The following is a 24526-nucleotide window of genomic DNA, read 5'->3' as shown; positions in this document are numbered from 1 at the left end:
AGCCTCTTTAGTAATCCACAGCTCCACCCAAGCGGTGAGATTTTTCGGGTACCAGATCTACCTGGGAAACCATAACCGGCGGAGGGAAAGGAACTGGCCTCCCTTATCACCTGCTGTGCGTATGTGTGAACGCCGTCGGGCTTTATTAATACTTGGTGAACACTACTATCAGGCCTACCAAACTGACCTTCAGGTTGATTTATGTGTTAATGGTTTTTTTCATTGAATAATACTGATTACTGACGTATAACGTTGTGCAAGAAAATATATTTCACTGTTGGCCATTAAACTGATGACACGGATGGTCTCCGAAGTTTTAAGCCCATCACATCCCAGTGAACTAACGAACGTATTATCTCTTCCGCCCAATCTTAGATGTCATCATCGCCAGGCGGTACGCCAACCTTGAAAGCTCTGCTCCTTCTCCTGCTCCTCGTGGTGCTGTCCTCTCCCGCATGGGCCTACGGCGGCAAGTCTTTCATGAGTAAGTATGAGACTGACAGGGCCTACAATTATTTGAAATATTTTTTACGACATTAAAGGGCCGTGATTTTATCGCGCACAAATTTGGCATTGCCATTTGGAATCAGAACCAGACACTCATTCCATTATCCTTTGGGTTCACTTGCAATGAGATGCTGGGAAAAGGCATGTTTGCATTTTAAAAGCCAAGGAAACAAGTTTGAGTATTTATTTCAACAAAACGAATTGTGTCACAATCCAAAGGAAACCACATGCGAAATGGCGTAATAAATGGCAGTCAAGAATATGGTCACTCTACCTAACTCCATTAGAACATTTATAATATTGGAACAACAAAACAGGCAGTAAGAATATGGAGTAATGTAGAATAACTGCCGTCGGTTAGCGATCCATATCCATTTTAAACATCTGCATAATAATTAGTCATCGGTAGACAATACATAATGCCCACTGCATCACCGAGAATTGCATATTCACCTTGTCTATTCTATTGCAATTATCCTTCATAAAAATATTTCTATGAATTTTGCCTGAAAACATATACTTGCTATTAAATTCGCCAATTATTCAGTTATTTATTTTGTTTTTTCCCTGGAATTAAAAATGTCAATACTACAGCAATAATTGAAATATTCCCATCTGATTGATAGGGAATCCCTTCTCGATTTTCATAATGTAAGCAGTGGTGAGTATAAACAAGTATAATAAATGAAAAAGAAAAACTTTGTTCCAATCCACCACTGGTGGTGGATCCCAGTCCAGGATCCCATCCCAGTGGTGGATCGGAACAAAGTTTTTCTTTTTCATTTATTAAAATGAACTTCCACAAAGTTGAGGCTGAAACTATTGAGATAACAAGTATAATATTATTTCTAACAGCTAACTTTGAGGGGTCCTTCGGGTTTATTAATGATATACACGCGAATCATTGGAAAACATTGGAAATCATTGGAAAAGTTCGCTGTAAAAACAGAAATAATTTTATGCAATCGATTTGACCCTAGAGTAACTCGAGACGGATTCACATGGGTATATGATCTTGGAGAGTAAAGTGAATGAAATCGTAAAACATGGGGCGTGGAATGAGAAAAATCGGCACCAGCAAATAAATACACTCACATAAATATGTGAATAAAATAAATAAGCATCGCGACTGAGAGAAATAAATCAAACGGAAGTAATGCTGGCAGTTTCTCAATCTTCATTCAAAGCCAATGATAGGAATGATATCGAAAGGAAACATAACGATTACGAATTAGGAAACACTCTGTCACATGCAACACTGCACTTCAGTGCTTAATACTTCGAAAACATAAAAATCATTCTCAAATGACTTCATACTAAACCAAAATACGCTATCATATTAATGGACAAGCGTTAAGATAGTTTGATTGTGCACGGAAAAAATTAAATTAGGGATGCGTACCAACATATATATCACACCAATTTAAAAGATAACATAAGTTTTCAAATTTAATGATGGGTTTTCCTGTCTGCCCTCCCCTCCAGCAGTGAACAGTATCGACGCCGCCAAGTGGGACGAACTCGAGGGTAAAACACTCACTTCAGTGACTGGCACCTCTTCAACTAGTCGTGAACAATAGTCCTGCGGCAAAAGGGTTAGAGCTGATTTTTTTCATTTTATAAATTCCAAAGGCTACCCAATATTCAAAGAAAAAATAACGGATTTGAATGGCACTGTTCTCAGCCTCTGATCGCCTCACAAAACGAGTCACTCGCGAGCGTCGCGAGACATTTTCCTTCAAATAGTCCGCGAACAACGGCTCTGCATTGGTTTCCCCGAATCAATAATAATTCTAATTTTATTATATGTAGTTCTGATGAATTGTTACACCGTCGGGCAACAATTTTGATTATTTTGAAACTCCTTCTCGCACTAACAACCAACGTGGCTTCCTTCCTGGCCGAACATGAGTGTTAAGCTTAGCAGTCTTACAACATCATGTTTATAATTCAACTGCTAAGTCAACACAGCTTGATGCATGTATTCTTTTCTAATACTCCAAAGCTTTCATTAAAAAACTCATTTTTTTAAACTCAGTCAGCGGTTTAGTATTCATGGAAATGTTGGAAAAGAAAAATGTTTCACTTGTCTTTCTAGTTATTTTGTGTTGCCCTCCCATATGGTCAAAGTCCGCTCCATCCAGATCTTAAAAGCGTTAATAATTGTTTGGGTGAAATTGAGGTACATAAAGTCCCCCATTTTCACAGTATGACCACTGATGCCATTCCGTCTTCTCTCTCAATCATTAATCTTCACAATCAGAAGCTAAAAATATTTGAATATCACTTATAACCCTAGTAACTCAGTCACTTGAACTGCTCTCTCTGATCAATCTGAGTGTACCTTCTCGACCTAGCGCTCCTTACGCTCCTCCCTCGGTCACCACTCACTTCGCGTGTTGCACGCTCGCTTTCCTGCGGCCTCTCTCCTTCAGTCACTTCCCCGCTTCATTGATTCTTTTCCGTTATCCTGAAACAACTCTACCACCCATGACCTATCTCATCTCTCCGATACGTAAGTCACCTCTTATGCGACTATTTGGTAATATTATGTGTGTGTGTGTATGTATATATATATATATATATATATATATATACACACACACACACACGAGGGTCATCCGGAAAGTAGTACCCGTTCGTGAAATAAAGACACAAAAGTAAATATTAACAAACATAAAAAATTTTATTTGAAAGAGGATACTTTAAACTACTTCTCAACATAATCTCCAAGCAAATTAAGGCATTTGTCATAACGTGTGACAAGTTTCTGTATTCCTGCTGCATAGTCCTTCGCCGCCAGCTCATTGAGATACGCGAGGGACCCATCTTGCACAAATTTTTGCATAATGCAGATGGTGTTTAACAATTTCATGAACAATTGTTCGAGAAACATTGGGAAAATGCTCACAGATGTCATCAATTGTGACGCGCCGATCGTTCCTCACGAATTCGTCAACTGAGCTCACCAGTTGGTCTGTAATGACAGACGGTCTCCCCGAACGCTCATCGTCGTGTGTGTTCCCCCTCCCCATGTTGAAGTTGCGACACCACCGCCGAACAGACGACTCGTCCATTACATTGTCTCCATACACCTCCTTTAATTGGCGATGAATATCACATGGGCGAACGTTTCTTGCATTGAGGAATTTAATCACTGCCCTCACTTCACAACTGGCGGCGTTCTCAATTTTTTTAAACATTGTAAACAATCACAGAAACAACACAGGCAATGCTAGCGTCACGCAACTTGGCTCAGAGAAGGCAGACAAGCCACTGAAGCTATCTGACCTCGTCCAGCGGCTACTCGCGTCGTCAGCACTTCATGCGGCACGAACGGGTACTACTTTCCGGATGACCCTCGTGTGTGTGTGTGTGTGTGTGTATATATATATATATATATGTAAAAACGCAGATTTAGATTTTTAGAATATAGAAACACACAGAAAGGACACTCACAATTTGTTATTTGACGCTTCGACAGCACGGCTGTCGTCTTCAGAATCTTTAGAATTCTTCAGAAGTCTTCAGAATTGATTCTGAAGACGACAGCCGTGCTGTCGAAGCGTCAAATAACAAATTGTGAGTGTCCTTTCTTTGTTTTTCTATATTCTAAAAATCTAAATCTGTGTTTTTACATATGTGTGCGTCGCCGAAGAGCGTTCCATTTCGAAGATATTATATATATATATATATATATATATATATATATATATATATATATATATATATATATATATATATATATAATGCATAACACTGAGCACTAGTGAACACAGACAGAAACAAACAAAAAAGAGACCCACCAACTTTCGAATTTTCGGTGGTCGTAGCCACCTTCATCAAGGAAGAGAGGGATAGAAGATAGAATGAGTTCCATCCCTCTCTTCCTTGATGAAGGTGGCTACGACCACCGGAAATTCGAAAGTTAGTGAGTCTCTTTTTTGTGTATTTCTGTGTTTTTGTCTGTGTCCACTAGTGCTAAGTGGAGTAGTTATACATTATTATTCACGCCCGTGAGACTTTCAAAAAGTTATATATATATATATTCGAAATGAAACGCTCTTCGGCGACGCACAAATATATAAAAACACAGATGTCGATTTTTAGACCATAGAGACACAAAGAAAGGACACTCACAATCTGTTGTTTTGACGTTTCGACGGCTCGGCTGTCTTCTTCAGAATCAGGATTTTGAAGACGCCGGCCGAGCTGTCGAAAGGTCAAAACAACAGATTGTGAGTGTCCTTTCTTTGTGTCTCTATGGTCTAAATATCGACATCTGTGTATATATATATATATATATATATATATATATATATATATATATATATATATATATATATATATATATAATAGTTGGTATTTCAATACAAGGTGTGATCAAAAAGAGACAGGAATGATTTCATAGCTTGTTTATTTCGGCGGATAGAGCTTAATCGAACTTGTCGCCCTCAAAGTACATGCCTTGGCTGACGACACACCTTTGCCAACGTTTCTTACAGCTCTCGAATCCTGCCCGGTAAGAAGCCGCCTCAGGGATACTCCTCAGGTTCACCGTACAATTAGTTTTAATGTCCGCAATAGAGCCGAATCGGCGCGCTTTCAAGGTTGATTTCAACTTTGGAAACAAAAGAAAGTCTGATGGAGCCACGTCTGGAGAGTAGGGCGGCTGTGGGATTACAGAAGTTCCGGTTCTGCCGAAAAACTCTGCCACGATCAGCGCCGTGTGCGCTGGCGCGTTATCGTGGTGGAAACGCCATTCATTGTTTCTCCGCATGTTTTCGCCTCTTTCGGCTCACTGCGACCCTCAGCCTCTTCATAACCTTTAAGTAGAAATCTTTGTTGGTGGTTTGACCATGAGGGGTATTCATAATGAATCAGCCCTTGCCAATCGAAGAAACACACCAGCATGACCTTCACATTGGACCGGGATATGCGAGCTTTCTTTGGTCGCGGAGAATGAGGACCTTTCCACAAAGAAGACTGGGCCTTTGTCTCAACATCATAACTGTAAACCCCAGGTCGCCAGCGGCTACGATGGTTTTAAGAAACTCTTGGTCGGCATTAGCTCGATCCAGGAGTTCCTGACAAATGTCCACACGTTTTTGTGTCTGTTCATCAGTCAGCACCCGCGGGACGAATTTTGATTGACGCCTTGATTGTTTCTGCAAAAATGTATGGACTAGATCTGCAAAGAGAGAGTATATACCTTTTTCAAGATATATCTATTTTGGGTTGCTGTAAGCCTAGAGTATTCCACATCACCATTATTCGTCATGACAGAATTCCTCGTGGTGATGTCCAAAAGTATCGATATCGGAGGCATTTCCTGCTCTCTTTCTTAACTCTGTATTACACAACGACATCAATACTGTTACGGCTATGGTATGAGGCTTTATCATAGATGAAAACGTGGCTGCTTCAATTCAGCTTAGGCCTCTACTCTTCATGCTAAAAGAAACTCTCGCGAGAGGACTAATTCACTGTGTGAGCACGTAAAAGCACATTTCTGCCGCCGTCCTAAGTCAGCCATTGCTCCGGGAAAGTTATACCGGACACATTTACAAAATAAATATTGTTTTATCATTCGAATTTTATGCTTGTGTCACAGAATGACACCACTAAAAAAAACAATATCTACAAAATTGCTCAACATAACAGCATTCCTTAATGGTGCAATAAAATAAACTAAAACCGAGAAGGTTGATCGCGACAGTAATCGTTGGAGATTCCAATGTCCCACCAATTGATTAGAGCACATATAGTTCTAAAACGGGTGGTTTAGCCAAATAAATACATCTGTGAGTCGCTATTGAGTTCTTCTACGTTGAACTCCTTGCATCAACTTGTCACTTCATCAACTAGGGGGTATAATATTCTTGATTTGTTTGCAACAAATATTCCGGAAAAGTCTTAATTATAAACACTATAAAAGGAATAAATGATCAATGATGAGGATTAAGGGCAGTGAATGCTAAGTTTTCCCTGCATGGGGTCAGAAAGAAGAAGCCTAAAAGAAAAATTTACCTGTTCAAAGAAGGGAACTACAATGGCTAAAAGTGCGTGCTACAGAATCAACTTACAAGTTTTAAGAAAGATAGTATTCACCAAAATACTGAGTATACGCGGACTCACTTCCTACAGATCACGCGTTCAGCAGTAATAAGTTCATTCCCAGTAAATATTTAAAAAGATAACACGGAACCTTGATGGTACAACGCGCATGTTAGAAAGGCATTGCGACGCCAAAGGCTATGCCACGCCAAGATGAAAACTATTAGGGATGATATCTCTGCCGATGAAAGAATTAAGATCACTTATGATTACAAGATATCTAAGACTAATGCCAAGATGGAATTTCGGAAGGCGTTAAGCGAATTCAAAATATAAAGATTAGCGGAAATTTTGAAAGAGAATCCAAAAGCATTTTTGTCGCACGTCGGAGAGGTTCAAGGGAATGAGTCGACTGTTAATTCACTCAAAAATGATAAAAGCGAAATAATGACCAGCGGTTTGGAAAAGCTGACTAATTAAATTCCTTCTTTCAAAGCGTCTTCACCAATGTCTCACGAAATGCCTCCGATAGCTCACCAAATCATGCCTGTCAACCGAGGCCCAAAATTGAAATCTCGTGTGATGGAACAGAACGTTTGCTGAAAAATATTAAATCTGATAAATCCTTCTGGGCCCTATGAAATATCTGCTCGTAAATTTAAGGATCTAGCATCGGATATTGCTTCATATCTAGAAATCATATTTAAGAAGTCTCTGGTAGATCACAGGATTCCCAGGGGTTAAAAAAACGGGTAACTTAACACCAATATTTAAAAATGGAAACAGGGATGAACCGGGCAATTACAGACCTATTTCCCTACATACATTTCTTGTACGGTTATGGAGCATTTAGTTGCTATTTCAATCGTTATACACCTCGATAATCTTCAGTTATTAATGAAAAATCGGCACGGTTTCGAAAGGGTAGATCCTGTGAGACACAACTTGCGGCTTTTGTTCATAATAATCTTACTTCGGGAGAGAGCAATGTTCCAGTGGATGCAGTTTTTCTAGATTTTAGGAAAGTCTTTGACAAAGTACCTCATAGTAAAGTACTCACAAAACCAGAAGCGTTTGGCATAGATAAAAATATCCGGGGTTGGATTAAAGACATTTTGAATGGTCGGGTTTAAAGAGAAGTGATAGATGGAGTCACGAATGGCTACCGCATCGGGAACACCGAAATAGAATATTGAGACTCGATTAATAGTTAGACGTTACTCACGACCTCTCCTGGGCGAAACATGCACGGGGAATATGTGGACAAGCTAACAAAGAATTAAGATTTATTAGAAGAGTACTGGACAAATTTGATGAAAAAGTCAAAAATAAATGTTGTCTGTCGTTGGTTAGGCCTCATTTAGAATATGCTGCTAGTATATCATGGGATCCTCACGAAGTAGGATTAAATGCCGAATCGGATCGCGTGCAGCGTAGAGGAGCTAGATTTGTCAAATGTAGCTATGATAAACTTAGTAGCGTATCCAAAATATTAGTGCTTCTAAGCTGGGGATCACTCACGGAGCGAAGGTAAAATTACAGTTTAAATCTCTTGCATAAATTGGAAGGATGTCTCTTTAGCAGTGATATTGAAAATGTATTATTAGCCCCATCGTACTACAATAGGCGAGATCATGTCAATAAAATTGCATAGATTAAGAGTAGAACCATTTTTTCCACGAACAATAGGGGATCAGAATAACAGTGGCCGACCGCGGTAGGGTCATATTCGGGTCAAAATTATTCTGGTGAGCATTCACCCCCTACCACACACCCTAACGGTGGCTTATAGGGTACAAACATATCTAAGGTTGAAGTAAGTGTTAAGCGAGGGGTTAAATTAACTAAGGCGGACATGATAACGCCATTAAATTATTAAAATGTGTACATGTGCGGCGCCATAATTCTAGCGAAACGACTTCGCAAGTGCTCAAGAATCAATAATAAAAGGATGCTTGCAGGAAAAGGAGGAACGATGGGGAAAAGAGGGGGAGAATATGAAGGCACAAGAACCCGAAATGTGAGAGGATTATTGGGAGATTGATGGGATTTTAAGCAATTATTTCAACGGATGAAACGGAAGACCCCGGTCCGTATGAATTCCGCAAGGATCAACGGAACTGTGCGGTACTTCTATGGCCGGAGAATAATTATAGAATGGAGTGAATTTATAATGTTTGGTGTCGTTGAACATGATCCTAGAAGAACAATCGGAAATAATGACGAGTTGAGAGTAAGAAACACTTCCGCCACACACCCTAGCGGTGGATGGTACAGGGTACTAAAATATTTAAATCCTACTGTAACTACTTTCCGATGGAATTAGGCGTCCTCGCATTGCCCTCGCACATTCTTCATACTAACCCACGTACAGACATGAAATGAGGTAAATAACTGTTTGAAAATTTTACCTTGACATTGATACATAAATGTATAATATGGATGCACAGAATTTGGAAGGAGTCGATGTCTGACGAGACGAGAATATGTTGATGTGACACAAAAATCATCGACTATTACAACAAATTCACTTTGTTTACGAACACTCGTTTAATATTTAAAATCGGCTTGCTAAATTTCATAAATTTTTAAACTCTGGAATTGAAAATCTAAATGTATGCAAACAAAATTCGAGAAAATGCCATTCGTAGTCTGAGAATTTCATTTTTATGTATGATGAGAAGAGGATTTACCAACATTTACAATAATTGTAAATATATTTGGGTGCTTAATTGATAGATAAAGGAGTTATACGTTTTTTTAGAAAAGGTATTCGGATTTTTCAGTGGTATCCCGATTCCTAATTGAGGTGCTTTGTGGAGGGCACTTTGAGTGAGTACGCCGTCCGTTGGATGGTACGTTGAGCTGCGGGCCCCTTGGCGCCTTTCGTTAAGAGTAGGCTAATGCCAACGCCGGGTTTCTCTCCACTCTTCATCCTTTCCTGTCTATCCCTAATGGCGCAAATAACCTCAGCTGTCGGTCGCCTCCCCTAAATACTACTACTACTAGGAAAATTATTCGGGATAATTGTAAGATGTAATGAGCCGTGAGTCCTCGAAGTGCCTCGTTTATCGAACCCCTAAGGACTGTCACGGTCACAAGAGGTCATTCCTGAAAAGAAGCGAATGATGGTAGTGTTTTCTCGGCCATAATACAAGGTCAAAAAATATGTTTGACATTATAACCCAATGCATATTGTCCACAACCTTCAACCAGTCAGATAACCTTGCCTTAAAATTCTATAACAAACTTCCACAGGACAGACTGGTTCAAAAATATAATTGAGGATTGACTGATTTCAAATCCCTTGTATTATTTAAGGGAATATTTTGAACTGGACTACTCAGGAGTGACTTTCTAATAACTATGTATCTTTTTACAAAGGTAATGAATGCATGCATTGATATGTTTTTCATTTGACGGCATCTATGTTGGCAAGTGCTGCTCTTTGATGAATAAAGATTTGAAATTCATGCGCATGATTCAATCTAATTACACATGACCCACCTTCGAGAGCTAATGAAACACTGACAAAGCGTACGACTTGTAAAACGTCACACCCAAGGTCACTGTTTCACGAAAGCTATGTCAGAATTTCATTTCAAGGAGCAAACATCTCCAAACAAATACATATCATGGTTATTTTTAGTCTGTTGACTTCCTGTGTTGTTCACTTTCAGCGTAAACCTTCTCTTCGATTTTTCTCTCCGCAGGCAGTGGCCAGCTGAGTTGCGGGGACAAGCAGCAAATCCTCAGCATGCACAATCAGATGAGACAAAGAGTGGCTAACGGACAAGTCCACGGACAACCACCAGCAGCTAACATGAAAGAAATGGTAAGGGTGTGCATCTAAGAACTCTCTCTAGATCCAATACGTAACAAAAATAACATAACCAATAATTATATACGACTGCAACTTCATAGTCTTCACAGTTTGCCGATTTTTTTCTTGCACTTCTGATTATTTTACGAAGAAAATAATTAAATGCAAAAACGACGGTTGAATGTCACTTGAGAACGATATTAATGCGTAATAGTTGAGTATTCTAAATTAATGAAAATTCATGAAAAATGAAAATTTCGCATTGAACCTATTTTCATCATTTTCAGGAGTAATACCCATAAATCGTTCGTTAAAGTGTTCAAATGACCTGTTCCTCTATGTTCTCGAACAAAACCACTTTTCACTCAAACGTTTTTCTTGATGAAGTTTTCTCGGGTCTTCCACCGGGTAAGGGGTTCCATATTGGTCAATATGAAACCCCTGACCCGGTGGAAGACCCGAGAAAACTTCATCAAGCAAATACGCCGGGAAAGCACCAAACATTTTTCTGCCCTCCTCTCCTTTCTCTGGCAGATTACACTTGCCATAATTTTCAATCCATATGTCAGTCTAATTTTTCTAAAATGTTGACATTTTTCTATGCTTTCTATCACTTTTGCTATTCAGACCCTCAGACATTCTTCATCTAGTCGTACTTCCCAAAAACATATACATATCACATAATAGGTTGTATAGCTCTGCCAGAGCCTAATTTTATGAATTATTTATCAGTTTTTAAGGTAATGTTTTGAACCGTGGTACCCTTATTATCTGAAAATCTTTCACTGTAGTATCAAATTCTGCCCAGAGAATGCAATTTTCTCTCATCAAAAGTGTTGTTAAGGAGATATTTCATGATTCAGTAAGCTGCTATACCTTTTCCACGAACAAGGTTGTGCTGCACTTCTTCATCCAAGATCTTGATCCAATTTTCTACGTGTACAAGCAGCATTCTTCAGGTTCTAAACTCTACTTTACTCCTAGATCATAAATAATAGACACAAAAAATATCCTTAAACCCCATATTTCATGTTTCATGACTCATTCATTAGCTCGGCATATTTCCTCCCTTCTTTAATTCTATCTAAAATTCCTCTTCTTCCCCTCCCGCTCTTCCACCATTCTCTCATTCTCTTACTATCTTCAGCATTCCATCACGTGGCAGTATCCCCTACATCCACTTGTACCGCATAGCTCCCAACAACCTTTTTCTCTCTTACCATATCTTGCCCAAAAACTTCATAATGTTTTCTTTTTGTCCATTTTCTTTTCTCCATTCTTTCCCAGATCCAATCTTGAAAGCCTCCAATCTACACTTATATCCTCTAGCTTGAATGACCAGCTTTCCAAACAATACAAATTTACATTCCACATTAAAAGTTTCTCTTTACATATTAACTCAAGATGTCAACATCAACTCCTGTCTCTTATTTAATGCCTAATTGTTGAGCAACTCCTCTCTTTACGTCCTCGCCACTCCCACCCTCCTCCAAAACGCTTCCTTCCTCCATCCTTCCCTTCTAAATTCCCGAAATTAATAGGTGAACTGTTATCTAGTTCATGTCCTCCAAGTTTTATGCTTTTCATAGCCTTTCTTACTTCTTGAGAATGTGATTACCTTCATTTTCTTATCATTATTATTCACATGAGTTATCATCCCTACGTTTCTCATTTTCAAAGTATACCACACACCTTTTTTTTCCTCCTGTGTTCTTCAGACATTAGAGTAATATGCAATTATATATTTTTCCCCTTCATGAATCACCCACCAATGTCTACATGAATTGTTCCCATCACAGGAAAAATAAATGTACCCTCATCTCTTGGTAACCATTTGCCAAACAGATCAAGTGTGAGCACTTTGGCTGTCCCTCGCTTCAAAATCTGAGGCTCAATCTCTTCCAATTATTTGAGTATGTTCTCATTGCCCTTTCACAATGCAGTATAGTGTAGTATATGACAACATTGGAAATTCATTTAGACTCAACTGATTTTTCATTATTGAAGACAAGTAGACGAAGCTATAATACCACACCAGCTCTCTCCCCAATCATCAATATTGCTTGAAAATGTCAGGCATCAGTTTTGAATCCACTGAGTCACTCCAAACGAAAGAAGACCACTACTAGTATTTTGTACAGACAGGACTACTGTTTGGAAATCCCGTAGCCCTTTCCTCTGACATGGGCTGTGAGAGATATTCTAGGAGCAAGACAGTCAAAATAACACCAGGTAAGTTAATGATAATGTGATGGCTCAGTGTTGGCGATTATGAGCCATTTAAAAATGTTACCACCATGATTTCTTTCTGTCTCTAGAGCACTGGAGGAATATTTACTTTTCTACCCACAAACTTTCATAAGCTAATCCCAAAATCCAATTTTTAAACATAAATACCATTTTGTAAACACCTTAAGGACTGTGGATAAGAAAAGCTCAATTCTTTACAGTTTAGCATGAACTTTTCAGTCAAATGAATTCTTTTAAATTTCAAATAGAATATTGGTTTTGATTTCTGATAAATGCAAACAAAAGTTTCTTACTGATATCACAATTCACATTCCACACACACTCACAAAGCTTACATAATCATTAATATTACACATATATAAAATAAGGTATTGGTCATAAGGGGCATGTTACCCATTCTCTCCAAAATCATTCTGTATGTTTATACCCAGTTAGTTCCATTGTCCAGGGAACCTACGATGAAAGTACCTAAGCCATGCATAATTATGATTCATTGCCAGGTGGCTAAACAGTGACAGTACATGTAAGCTAAATCTGTGTTTGGCACTAAAATATTTCTTATTGGGAATGACTCAATAGTTAGATTTGTATTGGTTGTTTTGCTGTACCTGGTGTTCTACATGATACAGCCTAATTAATTGTGGCAAGCGCAAGTCCGACTCCCTTGCAGGGGACCTTTTTCAATGACTACTTTATTTTGGAAAAAATAAACCATAACAGTAAAATATTCATCCACAATGAAGGATCCATGCTGCTCCCAGATATTACCATTTTGTAGGTGTGTTGATGGACAACTGGCATCTTCAGGCAATTTGGCCGCTATATATACTGACTGGCCCAGAGCTCTCTGATTGGCTCTCTCTTGGTGGCAAATAGGAATTACCCTTTTCCATGTGGAAGTAAGGGTGTAGCCATCCTCACCGTTGAAATTGCTGGGATTTTTCATTATTTCTACCGCTTCTCTTATGAGTCTCGGAAAATGATGCCAGCTCTTGCCAGCACTTTAGTTTGGTCGAACTTAATCGCGTGTCCTGGTTCTGACCACACATATCGCCCACTGCCAAGAATCGCAACTGTTTTCTGTCTGTGGCTCCTTCATCAAATAGATGTCATGGAAGCCTAAGGATTAATATTCATCCACAATGTTTTTTTCAAATTATGTGTGAAACCGAAGCATGATAGAGATGGTAAAGAAATGAAGAAGCATTCAGGTAGAAAAGCATGCGCAAAGCATTGAATATTGCTACCGCAAACATTTTTTCTCTCATTAATTTGGAATTAAGTATTATCAACTCAATGGGAAAAAGGAGAGCCATGAGGCTAGGAAGGGAGTAGGTATTCTTCAGTGAAGTGTTGAATTCATGAAGTATGTATCACAAGGAAATATGCATATGGAGCTTGGGAAAAGAGGATGAAAATCCCAACACATTATGACTGTAAGAATCAGAGGAAAATCAAGGGCTGCCATGAAAAACAATTATTTGGCATTGAAGAGAAGAGTACAAGCATTGTTTTTGAGCTTAGGTCACTTTTCAGTGTGATATGCAAGCACTTTTAGGACATGCATACTGGGTCGCTAACCAATGTACATATGATTATTCGGCACTTGATAAATAATATTTCTCATTTGATCATGATCCTCATGCTTGATTTTAGTAAAAATAATTTAGAAAATATGCTTCCAAGCTACGGCTAGTTTACTAGATGCCATCTCAAGTTCCACTAAATACTGCATGCATGTCATGCGCTAATGGTGAGGCCATTACCAAACAACATGCATGCTGTTGGTTAGTGTTAGTTAGTTCTGTTCCCTCCTGTCTTACGTCATAATCCATCAAGGATCCATCAAGGACATCAACATATACTTCAAGCCTTTCTAGGTGATTACCCCAAAGTGCACCACTTACACGTCTAGAACAAAGGGCATACAACCTAGCACCAAAGAAACCGTTTTTGCTCTAATTGGTGGAGTACTACCTCCACTTTTTTCACAAGCTACCATAGAAGCATATGACTTTAGAGAGGTGAATCATTGAAGGAGCTACTGGTGGCATGGGGACGTTTTGAAATTCAAAGTAAATAGGCTTCCTGGAGGAGGTTTGAGCTTGAATGAATTTTAGCAAATATTTGAATCTGTGATTTATATATAACTCAATTTGTAGCTTAGAACGGTGAATAATTATAACACTGCATAAATAGACAAAGCCATGAATAAAAATACCGAGGTTTTCTCAGTGACTATGAAATTTAACCATAATAAACGATCTTGAGGAAGTTTAATTAACCTTTCAATAAAATACTCTTATGAATACAGGATTGGAATGTGGTGCAGCCACTCTGTCGTAGGATATCTTTGGAAGTTTTCTAACTGATATAACATCATATTAAATAATCAATGCTAAGATAACTACATTATGGATGTAAATGTTATATCTGATGCAATGATTTTTGTGCAATGAATATTAACAAAACCGCAAAATTAATTTTGGGTCTACAATCTTAAACTTATAGCAAAGAATTTTAAGCATCATGGAGATTATGTCAGTACCATCACAATGGGTAACTTGTTAATTCATGTTTTGTAATGTGTGGTTCATACTCTCCATAAGAATTTTGGAATGATTTCTATTGAAAATTTATAAAAATGTAGCAATTATAGGTGGGTTGTTTAAGGATAGATTTTCTTGGAGTTGAATTAACAGCGACTAATAAAAATTATTTTAGGCAATGCCACGTAATTTTCAGTTTCATGAATTAAGGCCCAAAAACTGACCATAGACTTAAATTATAAATAGAAATATCTAATAAATTCTTAAATATAGATTTCAAATTAGTATCAAATGTTGATTAAAATAATTTTTATACATTCTCTTTATCAGCCATAACAGTTTAATTAAGTATGGTCTATGTCGAAAATGTATTATAGTAATTTTTTAATGGCATGGCTAATAAAGGTTTATGTTATTTAACAGCAGCCCTTTGCTCGTAACTATTTATGCAATAGATATTCTCCCAAAAACAAATGCTGATGGCCTACACTCCCTAGTTAGTGTTAGATGCAGTTCTTAGTCATGCAAGTCTGATGAGAATGTTCACAAGAATCGAGTGTGCTCGAAAAGTTTCAAAATTTATCACATTTGGTGAAAAGGTTTTTTTGGTATTGCCCTTGATCATTTCACAAAAATAGAAAATCTGCCAATATTTCGAAAGTGTCCAAGAAAGGGAGGGCCAGTATATATGCAGAGAGTTCGCTTAGAAATCACCTTCTAGTCATGAAGTTAAAGAAAATTATTTTTCTTGAAAAAATGAACTCCTTTTGAGAATGTGAGTAATAGTTTACTAATATAACACGTCAAATATTTCATTTTAGTGATGATTAATGGGATAGAAAGCTGATAAATACCCCTGCTTCCCCTTGCATGTAGACACAATGTTGATTTTTCGTTTATTGCAATTTAAAAAGTCTTCAGCACCAGCAATGGAAGCACTATGGTGCAAAGATCTGGTAATGGAGTCACTGTGAAAGGCAGAGAGTATGTGTACAAAAAGGGCGATTTTACTGAATTAATTGGCTGTGGGTTTACCATGTGGAAAATCATACAATTTAAATGAGGAACATTGTATTTTTCCACTGAAATCTCTTCATAGAAATATCAGTGGAAGAAGACCAAAGTGGTCTTCTTTCATGATGGGCAATTTAACAATAATTTTCTCCCTAAGATAGATTTTTCACTGTTGATTCAGGAAACTGCACTAAGCAATGTTGTACATAGATAGTAATACTATGGGGCATTATATTTCCAAACCAGGTTCCCTCAAAGAGTTCAGCATTAAGGTGGTAATGAAAGGTATTGAAGGTGTTCAATTGGCGGTAAGGCAGTTAAGTACATTAAAGTGTTCACTTATCAACAAAAGGCCACCCGCTGAAATCTGTCTGATGCATCTGGACGCCACCAGCATCAACTAATTCTCAGAAATTTCCTGAATATTACTATTTCCTAGGAAACCACGGGCAGCACAGGTAAAGTGAACATCTCCACCTCCATGAATGCTTGAACGGACTTGCTCTGATCTCTATCCAGACCTTTCCAACTTGCTGCTGCAAGGATAACAGTGATTTTAGGGTATCTCACAACATATTCTTGTGGAATGGAGGAAGTAGAAATGAAGTTCAGCTGCTTTATCAAATACATTTCCAATGAATAATCCATAAATGCCACAAAAAAATATTTACTTGATTTTATCTCTGCAGTTTAATTTTAAAACATTTAATCGTTATCTTCATTTCCATTCAGGAAGCTACACTTTTCACATTTGCAATAAAGTAAGAGATGCCTCTCTGAAAACTCATACTACAATGGTAAACAGCATTAGCCTGTAACAGGGCCTGTTCGCCCACTTCTTTCTCACAAACCTTAGGATGGCTTTTTCCAAATTGTGTACTTATCATTAAATGAAACATTAAAATGAGATTTAGTCACAATCCCAAGTGAATCACATTAATACAGACTAAGTAAATCAGTACTAGACTAAGCAAATCAATAACTTTTGTATTTTGTGGGTTGATGATTAGCAACAAATTTAATTTTAACTTAATTGCTTCATTAAGTCATTAAGCAACGAATCGCTCGTTACAGTGTGCGAAAATACTACCTGTTGAAAGCTTAGATATTTTTGTGGGTACGAAGGAAAGAAAGATGAGGATTAAAAAAGAGAGAGAGCAAGATTTGTACTATAATTTACAAAGCATCGAAGCTAAATGGATACGTTTATCCTGTCATATCGCTGTATTTAAACAATTATATTCATGAAGGGTGAGGAGGAAAGATCTTGACTGAAATATAGCGTAGGCTATGAAGACAAATAATGAATAATAGTCACATTATCCACAATTAAGTATCTGTTTACTCCTAGGAAACTTGAAATATTCTCACGTTCACCAATTCTCTACTTACAAAACTCGACTTTTTATTGATACCAAATTACTTTGACTTATTTCGTCCCTCTACTTTAATAAAAGGAATTAACTCCAACGCAGTCGGATATATTTTCATATCATTATTTTAATGCCCCCATAAGATACAAGGAATTACAGAATAAAACTCCTAGCCAGATGTAATCACTATGATTGTAGGATGGTTATTTCAAAATGAATCGAGCAAACAAAATAAATCTTTTATGAAGTCCATTCATTACAGTATAGCATTTTATGTTCAAATTGAAATGACTTCTAAAAAAGTACCAATATAATGCTCTACTTCAGGAGAGCTTATTAAAGAAAGACTAAACACAACTTACCTAAGATGACTTAGTCCGTTCTTCCTATGCACCCAACCTCTTCTTTACTTTAACTCTAATAATTTAGAAAAAATTATATCTCAACCATTTTTCCCATTATTAGCAGTACCTTCATCAACAGAAACTATGATGTATTAGAGCTGATGAAAGCAAATTAGAAATATATATTAATAAGAATCTTAGAAATGTTCTAAAAAAACAGGTGATACATAAACTAAGCAATAATCCGAATTCAGGACCAACTAAAGTAATCAATGAAGGATTACAACATAAGCTTTCCTAATATATCATATAAAACCTTGAAAGACATATAAAAACGTGTTTGAGAAAATTTCACCGCCTAATCGCTTAACGAACAAGCGCGAAAGTTTAATTATCTATTTGCCCGTTTTCCCCTTTATTTATTTATTTTCCTCGTTTCAATCACTGACATAATTATAATAATCTTAATTCATCAAAGAGCAGCACTTTCCACGATAGATGTTGTCAAAATAATTCACTCAAAGAATACAAGGGGTTTGAAATCAGCCAATCCTTATTTACGTTTTTGAACCTTTGTAGCTAGTCTGTCCTGCAGTATGTGGAAGTTTGTTGTACAATTTTCAGGCAAGGTTATCTGACTGGTGGAAGATTTTAACAATCTGCATTGGATAATGCCTGACATATTTCTTGACCTCGTATTATGGTTGTGTATATTGCCTCTTAATACATAGTTATTTACATCATTTATTATATGAATTATGCTCTAGTGAAGGTATATGCTAAAGGCCGTCATCACTCTTAGTCTGACAATAGTAAACAAGCGTATTCATGGTGGCCAGAGCTGGTTATCATCCTAACTGCTTTCTTTTGTAACATGAGCAGAGCTTTTGTGTTACTTGCTTGTCCCCAAAGCCGTAGGCCATAACTTAGGTGACCTGGGGAAAAGACAAAATAGGCAAATCTCAAATGTTCTTCAGGAGCACAGCTTTTAAGTCTCCTGATTAAAAAGAGATTCTAGGAAAGTTTTCTGGAGATTGCAGTTACATGACTTTTCCAGGAAAGATTAGAGACAATAAAAAACCCCATGAACTTGACAGAGCTTTGAGCTTTACCATCACTTCTGAGGTCACGTATAAGATATTGTGTTTTTTCACAATTTAAAATCATTTATTAGCTGAGAACCAGTCACTAGCTTGTTGTTACATATCTTCCAGTTCTGGAAAAACTGGTAGGAACTAGTGGTACCTGTCTTAAGAAAGTTATGCTTTTTAAAGTTATCTATTCAAACATTCTGTATAGATTTACACTTAAAATATCTGCAATCATGTTGAAGGACCTGATTCTAATCAGAAATTGTGCATTGCTCTCTTGATGATATATATTTGAACATTTCTGAAATCAACTGGAATTAGTACTGTCCTTTTTCTTGACTTTGAAGGCCAATATCTTAATTTGTGCAGATTTTAACACTGATGTTACCCTAAAAACTATTGATAGTCATGTTCTTGAAAATCTTCTGCTTTCTTATAATTAATCCTGAGCAAACAAACAGCCAACTTGACTTTCTGCCTGTTTAGATAATGTAATTACCAATTGTGGTCATGAACTGCATAGTATAAGTTTTATTGACTACCTCCTGTATGACCATCAAGGTATAAGCTTCACTTTTAGAATTCAAATAACTCTGCAGAAATTTTCAAATAGAAGTAAAACCATAACTATTAGACCCATTATAGTGGAATGTTCAAGAGAGAGTCAAACTGCGTCTGACTAATGTCAATTGGCATAGTATTTGTACAGGTTTAGCTAAGCAATTTAGTTTTCCTAGATTTTTAGGTTATTTCCTAGACATTTTTGAACACTGCTTTCCTCAAACATTACTGAACTGTAACCTCACCGAAAGGACAAATAATCTTTGGTATGCTGAGGAGTTATTAGTAATAATAATAACTTTTTTGTTCTGTTGGTCATGACATAGAACATGGCCAGCAGGGTAAGGAAAAGAAATAAAATAGTAATAATGCAAAAAAATATCACTGCACAGAACACAACATTTCCCAAAAACATCATTCTCATCACAATTTGTCAACTAATAGTTCATCAATATTTATATTTCAATTATAGTTTAATATTTAATTGTATTAATCATTGTATCACCATGAAAATACCAGTCCAGATTTTAATTTAGAGATAATCCTAAAAATTTGGTGGGATTGGACTGGTGAATAGATTAACGTGAATCTGCTCTATGAGGAGGACTTAAAATAGGTGGATTAATTTTATGATGAAATTGTAGAAAACATGTTTTATTCTCATTAAATAGCAATTTGTTTGACCTACACCAGTTTGAGACGTTTGTTGGAGTACGACGAGCAGAGTTGTTAACATCTGTAAAATTCTCTCCTATTCTTTATGTAGACGTATAATCAGCATATAATATTACTTCACTATTTGGTAAATAAGTATGGAGGTCACTTATGAATATGATAAATAAAAAAGGTCCCAGTACTGAGCCTTGAGGTACTCCACAATTTGTTTCAACTAGGCTGGACCTAAAAATACTGGCACCAGACTTATATTTGAGATTTATCGGGACCATTTGTTTTTGATTGCAGAGGTAAGATCTGATCCACGATAAAGCAATACCATTAATGCCAATGCTGATCAATTTACAGCAGAGTATATTGTAATCTATGGTATCAAATAGATAAGTCAAAAAATACCAATTACTTCTTTTTGATTGAAAAGTCCTCAGATGATTTTATTAATTATGGTAGTTGAAAGGCTGCAGTTATGGTTGACTTTCCCTTTATAAAGCCATGTTGGGAAAAATGCAGAAGATTGGAGTGGCTTCAATAGTTAACAGCTCGATTGTAAAATAGCTTTTCAAAAATCTAAGTGGAAACAGAAATTATTGTAATTGGCCAGGAATATTCGGATTCACTGTATGATCCTTTTTTATGGATAGGAATTACCAAAGAGGTTTTAAGTGCAGTGGGAAAGTGTCCTTAAGCGATAGACAGTTTAAAAATATCAGAGAGAGGTAATCTTGGCTGCCAGTTTAATGATTAGCACAGGTACCCCAGCATACCTTTCAGACAATTTATTGTTAAAAGTTATGATGATTTTTTCAACTTCTTAAGAGTCTGATGGTGTGATAATTATTGATTTTGGACAGGTTTTCATATTGTGAACCGGAGGACTGCTACTTTGCCCAAGTTGACAAAATTGACTATTGAAGTAATTAGCAATATCAAGTGGTTTTGATACTGGAATATTATTGAACTTTATAAAAGGAAGATTTTTTGACTTACATTACTGCTGGTTTGTTGTTTAATAACATTCCATGCAGTTTTGCTAAGATTACTTGATTTTAAAATACACTGGTTGAAGTGATTTCTATTGCATCCATTAATCTGACGTTTGTATTGTTTAAGAAGTTATATACATATTTCATGGTGGGAGAAGTCTAAACATTTGCACTGAAAATGTAGATTTCAAACCCTATCAGCCATATGAAGCAGCTCTGGTGGACATTTGACATTTCTATGGCCTTGTTTGGAAGTAATGAGTAATGGTTTTTGAAGGGTAGGCAGATTATAGATTATTACAAACTTGTTAAAGAAATGTTTAAATGTAGTATCAATATCAAGTGTGCTTATTAGCTCTTAGAAATGAGTTACTTAGCTACTACCACTCTTACAAAACCAGAGTGAGCCTGCATTACAAAGAGGCTTACATTAAATACACAAGAGATAATTCTAATTCAATTATATGTACAAAAAATAAAGCATATTTGGACTTTTTGTAATGCAGAAAATAAACCAAAGGCAGCATGGAGAGCAATCAATAAAGAAGCTGATTATAATAATGCAAAAGAAAGCTTTCCTTTTATCCCAGATACTGTAAACTATTTTTTCTCGAATGCTGTTGAAGACAATATGCTCTCCGATAAATTTGATGCTACCAAAATTTGCAAAATGCTGCAAAATCCTCTTCTAAGTAATTTAAACTTTACATGGAAGTTTGTAACCTCATTTGATATTATATCGAATACAAAAAAAATGTTAAAATTCAATAGCAACACTATCTATGGTCTGTCTAATTCTGTAGTCAAGTGCAAAACCATTAGCTTTGTAACTCAACCTGTGTTTTGAGACAGAAGACTTCCAAAAATATTCCAAAACAGCATCTGTCCATTAAAAAGGAGATGAAGATGATTTAAAAACTATCACCCCATTTCCACAGTCTCGGTTTTTGGTAGTGGTAGTAGTTAGTAAGGGAGGTGACCAAAACCCTCCCAATCCCCCAGTGTTTCTGTAAAATTTTTGAAGCTATAATGTAAGATCAAATGTATCATTTTTGTAGTGAAATAATGTTTTCCAAATCACAGGATGGCTTTCAATCTGCAAAATTGATAATTATGGCTCTAGAGTCCATTGTTAATTACCTCACTAACATGTTTGAAAAGAGGGAATCAGTCTTGGTAACACCATGTGATCTTAGTAAGGCATTCAGGTGTATAAATTATTCAGTATTGCTTAAAAATCTCGAATATTATGGTGTCAAGGAAGTTGCACTGAAGCTAATGAAGTCATACCCCAAACTGATTGGTGGTGATCACCACCAATTGGTTGAACTTGAAGGTTGTCGATCTTTAGCTCTTAAAGTAAAATGTGGTTTCTCAAAAAGCTCAATTCTTAGCCCAATACTGTTAATCACCATTATTAATGATTTGCCCTTTAATATGATATCTAAATCTGTTTTATTTGCCAATTACACTACTTTAGTACAAAAAGGTCAACATCCAAAAGATGCAGAGGCACTATCTGGTGATGCCCGAAGACAGGCTAAGGAATGATTTGATATTAATCGTTTGCATCCAAATGCTGAAAAAAAAAAACCAGCATACTGCATGCAGTCTCAAATCAAAAATAACTGAAATTGAAAATGTTAAAATACTGTGAATTTATATTGATACAAAACTAACTGGGAGAGCCACATCAGACAGATCTGTTATAAACTGAGTAGAGCTGTTTACATTTTACATGTTCAGAAAGCTCAACTTTCTCATTTCAAATGAGTATCGTTTAACATTGTATATTATGCCTTGTTTCAATGTCATTTGAATTATGGTTTTGAGTTATGGGGTCATTCTCCACAGGTGATTGAATGAATCTTGCTCCTACCAAAGAGAGTTATTCACTCTCTTTGCTAATAAACCACCACATGATTCCTTCCAACCTTTTTTTATTATGTATGGAATTATGGCTGTGTTTAGTTTATATGTCTTCAAGGCTCTGGTTCATGTGGAATCTAATATAGAATCTTACCAATTAAGTTTTCACATCCATAACTACACCATTAGGGGTAAAGTAAATTTAAATACTACCCATTATAGACTTTCCTCAACTTAAAACTCATTTCTTAACATGAACAACCAATTATAATAATGGCTGCCAAATAAATTGAAATTGAATTATATCCCAAATTCCAAGAATAGGGCATATACCTGGTTACTTGCTAACCTACTTTACTCAATTCATGAATGCCTTTGTGACAAATTTCATCACATTTATAAATTTATGTTATTGAGTAATATTTACACCAATGACATAATATGGTTGCACCATTTATTAATATGAATAAAGTATATTATATTACCTGCCATTCAACGTACTCAATGGTAATGTGGCTTTTAGATGCATATGTCTAAATTTCCTTCTACTAAAAAATGTTATATTATTGGATGAGCTTTTCAGTTACTTACTAGAAATTAAGTAGCTACAGCCACCATGACTTCCTAATATCAGTGGACATCGGTCACTGCTAATTTATGGCTCAAAGGCCGATATGCCCAGGATGAGCAATATTCATGCAAAAATCCTTATTACTAGAACCCCAAACATGTACATATTAAGTAATTTTTATCATATTTTCAGGGAAAATAAATATATGGTAGCATTGTCAATACTTAACTAACTAAACTTGGATTTGACTTTCATTCCAGGTTTGGGATGATGAACTTGCACGGATAGCACAGAACTGGGCCAATCAAGGAAGGGTTTCACATAATTCCCCAAGAAGCAGTAAGTGTTAAGAGAATAATTCTCAAGTAGACAGACCAAGAGTTTATGTAGATAGTAATTTTAAACCACAAACTTATAGTAACATTGAAGAACATTTCTCAAAAGTGATCAACTCAAAATACTAAGTTGGTACCTGTGCTACAAAACATGATGTAAAATTAAGAAGGTATTTTCATATCAGTAACTACTTCAGTCGATGTTAAGTTAACTTTGAACTAAATTAAGGAATAGATATCAATTTCATTACCATGGCAAATTATTTATATATTTACAATATTTACAGGCAGGTTCACAGTCGGAGAGAATATTGCGGCAACATGGACCTATGGGCATCCTAGTCCATCTGGTTCTAGTCCAGATTTTCGCAAGTGCATCAGCGATTGGTTTGCAGAAGTATCTTATTTCCCGAGTAGTAATGTGAGGCAGTATCAGTTCAGCCACAGCACAGGACATTATTCACAGGTGCATATTGAAACCATAATCTAAAATAAGATATAGTCAAATCTTACTTAAATATGAC

At 36.5% G+C, this 24526-nt stretch overlaps 1 protein-coding gene across 1 annotated transcript in view; it reads left to right on the top strand.

Moving 5' to 3' along the window:
• Positions 1-24526, top strand: part of LOC139694746 (scoloptoxin SSD552-like) — a 34141-nt gene that overhangs the window by 6618 nt on the left and 2997 nt on the right. The window contains exons 3-6 of the mRNA XM_071593250.1: positions 376-484; positions 10278-10399; positions 23928-24006; positions 24290-24468. Coding sequence (XP_071449351.1) covers positions 376-484; positions 10278-10399; positions 23928-24006; positions 24290-24468 — 489 coding nt within the window. The remainder of the gene's footprint in view (positions 1-375; positions 485-10277; positions 10400-23927; positions 24007-24289; positions 24469-24526) is intronic.

This window comes from Hetaerina americana, unplaced genomic scaffold, assembly GCF_022747635.1.
Source record: "Hetaerina americana unplaced genomic scaffold, ioHetAmer1.1.p SCAF_54, whole genome shotgun sequence".
Lineage (NCBI taxonomy): Eukaryota > Metazoa > Arthropoda > Insecta > Odonata > Calopterygidae > Hetaerina > Hetaerina americana.
The sequence above is the reverse complement of the archived record's forward strand: the minus strand, read 5'-3'. Positions and strand labels throughout refer to the sequence as shown.